This window comes from Malania oleifera, chromosome 13 (genome assembly GCF_029873635.1).
Source record: "Malania oleifera isolate guangnan ecotype guangnan chromosome 13, ASM2987363v1, whole genome shotgun sequence".
NCBI classification, from domain to species: Eukaryota; Viridiplantae; Streptophyta; class Magnoliopsida; order Santalales; family Ximeniaceae; genus Malania; species Malania oleifera.
In genome coordinates, this window is record NC_080429.1 from 12,896,803 (window position 1) to 12,903,493 (window position 6,691).

General features: G+C 39.2%; 1 protein-coding gene across 1 annotated transcript; it reads right to left on the minus strand.

Annotated features, from left to right (window-relative positions):
* Window positions 1–2,348: 2,348 nt before the first annotated feature.
* Window positions 2,349–6,332, minus strand: LOC131145489 (probable methyltransferase PMT15). The gene is made up of 6 exons (XM_058094592.1): window positions 5,428–6,332; window positions 3,972–4,182; window positions 3,561–3,861; window positions 3,063–3,455; window positions 2,913–2,990; window positions 2,349–2,813 (listed from the first exon to the last, which is right to left on the minus strand). The coding sequence occupies exons 1-6, from the start codon at window positions 6,157–6,159 to the stop codon at window positions 2,579–2,581; spliced, it is 1,950 nt and encodes a 649-aa protein (XP_057950575.1). The 5' UTR covers window positions 6,160–6,332; the 3' UTR covers window positions 2,349–2,578.
* Between the last annotated feature and the right edge of the window lie 359 nt (window positions 6,333–6,691).

Genomic DNA, 6,691 nt, shown 5'->3' on the forward strand with positions numbered 1-6,691 from the left:
AATCTCTCGTCCGACCAGGATAAAAGATCCCATTGAAGTAGCTAATCCCATGCATATTGTATGTACATCTGGTCGCACAAATCCATCCTCCAGGAGAGTATAAATAAATAAAGATCTTTGGTATCATCCTCTATATGAGATATACCATAAGAGCAATAAGTTGATTCGAGATTTCACTATCAATCCCTTAGCCTAAAAAGAGAAATCTTTCTCGATAAAATTGATTGATTATGATCAAATTATATTTCTTGGAACCATACATGCACCTTTTGATGCATATGGGTCAACAAAAAAAAATTGTGAAAAAATCAATGTGTAGATTCCAACCCTCCTTTTTTCATAACAGGTTCTTTCTCGCCTTTAATGAAGTTTTCCTCTTTCAAGAAAAATGAGTTTTACCTCCCTTCCTTAGTGTTAGATTACCACTTTACCTAAAAGCTTAAGCTGTTAGGTTGTGGACTAACAATATATATCAAGTTTTAACACTCTCTTGCACGTGCAGTCTGACAACACGTGGAGAGATAAACACATGATAAATAACACCCATAATAGGGAATGCAATAATTTTTTTTTTTTAAATTGCGGGCAACAAGATTAGAACCTAGGACCTCCTGGTAACCAGTTCTGATACCATGTTAAATTATCACTTTACCTAAAAGCTTAAATTGTTAGGTTGTGGACCAACAATGTATATCAAGCTTTAACACTTAGAACCCATAATATAACCATAATATAAATAATATAAAAAAATTCTCTAAACTTATCGAACTAACTTCTCACTGATATGTTGTTTCATCGACCAAATCACAATGTCATTTTCTTGTTCTTGAATGGGTCTGCCCAATTCTTTTCGATTTATGCTCTGCTTTGGGTAAAGATCTGTCCATTTTCGATTTGCATATATAGGATAAATATCCCCAATACCACTTCTTTTTGCTTACTACGACTTCTTCTTCTTTTTTTCAATTCATGCCTTTCGCCAAATATTTTGCGCATGCATGCATCTCCCTGTATATGCAATTAATATTTTCCTCTGGTTATAAGCTCAGTCCAGTGGGGAGAAAGTGGAGGAAATAAATAGAGTTCGATTTTCTCAGCAAACAATCAAACCCTCATTATGTTCATTCAATGGAACAAAGGTTAGCTTGAATGAGTTTCGGGGCCAAACTGATCGAACTGCATGATAAGATGTAGATATATTTGTTTTTTCTTCTTTTTCTTGCTTAGGAATTATTGGAAATTCATGTATAAAGTTTGCTCTAAAAACAAATATTAGTTATGAATTAATATTAAACAATAATTAAACTAAGTTTAGGATTCGATTATAAAAACTTGTCATAACTAATAAGACATAAAATCAAATCTTGCAAAAATAAAGATGACGAGACAGGAAAGACAAAAAAGTAACTATATATAAAAAATAATGAGTTTCATCTCCATTTCATTTCTCCTATTTGATGGCCTAATTTTTGTGGACAAAAACAAAAAAAAAAGTAAGGAGATTCATAACAAAAACCCAATGGAAGGTCTAAAGAACAATTAAGATATTTTATTTATATTTATTTCTTTTATAATTTATAGAAGAAAATTTATTCTCAAGGATGTAAAAAAATATCAAATATGTCTGTAATTTTTTTTTTTTTTTTTTATGATCTAAAACTCCTACTTAGATAAATCCTTTTACTTCACCTAAACTAGACCAAATTGAAAAATAGTTCATTGATACATTACTAGTAATTCACTTGTCAACTGCAAATGGAACGTCAAACTTGAAATCTTAGATCATCGAGACTTTACTTTACTTTACTTTTAAATTGCCATATGTATCGATTGGTAGTGTGAGAGGAGGAGTTAGATTTAAAATCAATGATTCTAATGCCAAATCTCATTAGTCATTTAATAAGTTTTCTTAAAAAATTAAGAAAAAAAAAAAATGTAATATAAAAAAATGTTGGACAGTCAACCCCCTTCAGCCACCACTGATTATATATATATAAAATATATGAAATCCGCAAGTTTGGTGGGGGCCAACCCTGTGCATACTGAATCTGATAACGACCCAGAATCTGCACAAAGACAAAAGGATTATATATTAGTATTTATTGTGAACTTGCATCAGATCCCATCTGTTTGGTCACCCAATTCATTTTGAAAATTTTTATTTTAGTACTAAAACTAGTCAAAAAAGAAAGCAACTTAAAACAATGTGCATGCGTTTGTTTACAATAATCAACTGGGCAATGCAAATTTAGAATGACATGAAATTATATAGCTTTAATCAGTAAAATGTGTGTTAATTTATTTCTGCTAAACATTAATCAAACGCATGGGTTGACTCCGAAGATCTAACCACCAAATTCACCAGTGGATTCCAATTAATGGATTTTCCCCCTTTTTTTAATATAAGAGAAGATACAAAATACTGCCATGTGTTAGTTTGCTACTGCCGGATTTGAACTAATCACAAAAGAATTAAATAGAAAACAAAATGGGTAGAGAGAGGTTGAGGGGTGGAGGTGGAGCGAAAGACCAAAAACAGAAAGAAAGAGAAGAAAACAAAAGCAGAGGGAATTAAACACTAGGACGATTTAGAAGAGCTCTCCGCCGGAGCCGTCCAATAAGTCTTCACGGCAAACAGAAGCTTCTCCCTCTCCATCGGCCCATCCTCGTGGTCAACTATTTGGCTGTCCCAGTTCATCCCATCTGCAATTCTCTTCACCTTCACCAGCACATCCACATCGTCTCTCATTATCACTCCTCCCTCCGGCCTCAGCACTCTGTCCATCTCCAACACTATGTCCTCCATTTCACACCTGCAACGCACAGACACCCAAATCAAAAACAAAAAACAAAAAACATCAAATTGCCAGTTCTTCAAAAACTTATGCTCTACTCGTATAAGATTCGATCACCTGTCCTTGTAGAGTGTGAAAACAGAGTCGGCATGCATAAGATCGTATGTTCTTGGGTATGTTGACATTGCTTCACACCTGCATTTTATTTTTACCCATCAAATTTAGCAAATTGATGAAATGGGTATTTCAGTATTCCCCTGTTCTTACCAGTTCTGGTATGTTCCGATCAATCCCCGCTCGTAAATTACGCCGAGAGTGTTGGTCTTGGCCTCGGCAGGAACCACGTTCATCACCCAAACCGGGTCGTTGATGAGCGCGGCCGCGAACCCGCCCAAGTTCGCGTTCATGTCGAGCAGGTTGCGGTACCTGCCGGGCAGGCCTAGCTGATTGTTCACTGTTTTGTAGTATGACACTCTCCTCTTCCACAGCTCCGAGTCTTCCCGGAAAGTCTCCGCCGTCACCCCTGTTATGATCCCCCGGCTAATCCTCGGCGGTATCGCGCTTAGTCTCGCCGGCCATTTTTCCAGGGCTCCGCCCGCCACTTCCCCGGCGTCCGAAACTTCGGGCAAACGTGTCAAGCATATCTCCATTTTTGTGTACCTGGAAACGTACATTAGTATTCAATTCAATCAGAGAAACCCCTGTAAGGAACGATATATATTAAGTAAATTTCGATTATATATTTTGGAATTAAGCAGTACGAACCACGCCGCATCGGGATCCTGGGCGGGGCAGAAAGGCGGCGGGACTTTGGCGAACTTTCGATTGGCCTTGCAGTTCACATGATTGATGGGTTTCTGCCAAATGGCAATATCATCCTTCTCAATCAGCTTCACCCAGCAGAGTCTCTTGGCAACCTTCTCAATTTGGCTCTGCTCCGCGTACAAATCATCCTTTGTTCTCTGCCACCCCTTGAAGTGGTGCTTCCAGTTGACGGGAGGACCCGACAGGATCCAGTACCCGCCCGGCCGGAGAACCCGATCCACCTCGATCAAGTAAATCCCATCTACGCCAATTCATAGAAAGCAAATAAGCAATACAGATCACATACCCAGATGGCCAAACTTAAAAAAAAAGAAATTTGAAATGAAGGTGATTTTGGGTTTTGAAGGGTACCGTATTGGCCCCAGGGGATGAGGCAGCGAGAGCAGTGAGCCATGTCAAATGCCCTGGAAGGGTAGGGTAGGCGATTGGAGGCTAGGACACCGATTAGGGCAGGTACCCCACGTTCCAAGGCAAATTGGACCTGAGCTTCGTGGGTGTCCCTAGGAGCAAATGACATTGTTATGATGTTCCTGGACAGCAGGTATGCCCCCCAACTCGCAACCTGCAAACAAATTAAATTAAATCATTTCGTTTTTGGATCCGAAGTGGAATGAGTTGCTTATAGTAATCAGTATATTACTGGGTTTAGGACTGTTAACGTAAGTGATGAATAGAGCAATATATCGTTAAAAATAAAACTAGAAATGGGTTTACTCAATTCATGAATTTTTCTTTTGTTACATTCCACTTGCTATTAATATTTTTTTTTTCCAATTTCAGAAACATAGAAGACGTCAAAAATTGTGTTTATTGTGAAACAAAGACGAGATAATATTAAAATTATATAATTGACATCTGAGAGCAACAATTAAAAGTTTGGATTACAATAATACACTTATATAGCATTTGTTAGATATCTTTAATTTATGTCGATTTAAATATAATATTATATTAAATTTAATATAATTTTACTTAAATTCAAGTTTAATTATGCTCCCAAACTGCTAGTTTCAATTTTAATTACGTAAAATTTTTAATTAGTATTAAACCTTACAATCTTGAATCTATCAAAATTAAGATGGGGAAAAAAGGTTTTCACAAATATACTCATTGGCTATCATGACTAGGTTTTGAGAAATTAAACTGGGCCACGTGCACGTGAGGTGGGAGCATCATGGCAGCCTCGCACTATAATTTTTTCCTCGTAACGTGATTTGGGACGATGCATGAATGCCACGTGTCATTCACGTAAAGGGTCTGGGGGGCTGTCATGATTGTAGAAGATGGAAAGCTTTCCCATTTTAAGTACTCGTTAATGGTAAGGTAATAAAAATCATCCTCAATTAAGACAAAATCCCTTTATAATTAAAATGCCACCTCATCAAATCCAACGTCTTTGGAAACTCTGTAATTTCTGGCGTCGCAGGGTTGATTACTTTTTTCATATTCAAAGATACTAAAATTGAAAACCATTAAATAATAATAATAATTTTCCATTTAAAATTTTTAAACAAAATAAAGATATAACGCCTTTTAATTCTATAAAATTACCGAGGTAAAAAAAAAATAATATAATTGGGGCAAATGCAGAGATCCCACGGTCAATTTTAAATCCAAAAAAGAAAAAAGTGAGTTTACACAAATTGCGCCGGCAAATTTCTAAAACAAAGAGCCGTTTTCTTGGGAAATCCCATGCCATAATTACGTTGAAAACCAGAACGTTTTCTTTGCTTCCGAAAACTGAATTTGCATTGATTTCAGTTCTTAAAAGAATCAAAGGTTTAAGGAAGAGGGAGATTAAGCTTACCCCACAGCCAGTGTCAATGGCCGTTCTGATTGACCCATCTTTGAGATTGATCAACTTGCCGATGTCGTCGATGTAGGCGTCTGCACCGTTAGGGAACATGGTCCCGCCACCAGGGAATCTGAACCGGTCGCCCTCGTACCTGATCCAGTTCTGGACCGCCTTCTCCACCGTCAATTCCTTATGCGGCACGTTCGCGTACCACACCAGATCCCTGCTCGACGGCCAAGAGAACGGGTTCTTGTACCCGTACGGCGCCGGAACCCGACACTTCAACAACTCCCCTTTCTCCGGACAGTGTCTCTCCCGGTATATCAACCGGTCCCGGTCAAACTTCAACGACCTCGCCGAGTCCTCGCAAGGAGTGTACTCGCTGTACTTCACGTCGCACGCCTGGTACGTCTGCCCCGTGTCGGCGGTGGCGACGCCGTCCGCCGCCTCGTGGTGGGTGGAGAAGTCAAGCTGCACGCGCGAGGAAGTGGACTCGCGCCGGACGGTGGTGGTGGAGTTGGGGGCGGAGCCGCATGGGACGCGGACGAATAAGTTGGAGGCGGCGGAGGAGGAGACGGAGGAAACGCTGCCGCCGTGCTGCCAGACGCCGAGGAGGTAAGAGAAGGAGCAGAGGCAGAGGATGAAGGCTAAGGAATAAAGATTGGTTCTTTTTCTGGAGGCGGCGGTGGGGGGCTTGGAGGTGGGGTGGTAGGCGGGGACGGGGTTGGAATTAGCACCGCCCATGGTAGTGGGAATCGGAGCGTTTCTTTGATTTCTTTAGCAGCGGAGCCTAATATTTATGGGCGGCGATTCGATAACGGGTTGCGGTGAAACGCGGTTTGACGGAAGTTGGTCATGTGGGGTGGCGAGGGTTTGTGTGCAGAATAATGTAAATTTATATATTGAATCGGGGGAGGTGAAGAGCCAGGAGAGAGAGAGAGAGAGAGAAAGAGAGAGAGAGCTGGACGGGAGAAATAAGGAAATAACCAGGAGACGGGGAAATATATTTATTATGAGAATGAAAATTAAATGACGATGTTTGTTGGCTTTCCAACCTGAGCAAGATGGGATTTGGGATGCGTATGTGTGTGTTTTTTTTTTGAAAAATATTTTGCTGGTAATAGTGAAAAAGAGTAAAAAAAAACTGAGGGGATGGTTTCAATTTGAGTAATTTTAGACGAGTTTTAATATTATTTTATATTATATTTTATTCATACTTAAATATAGAATAAGTGTAAATTTAGTTTCCAGTTTTTTTTTTTCCCTCGAAATAGAA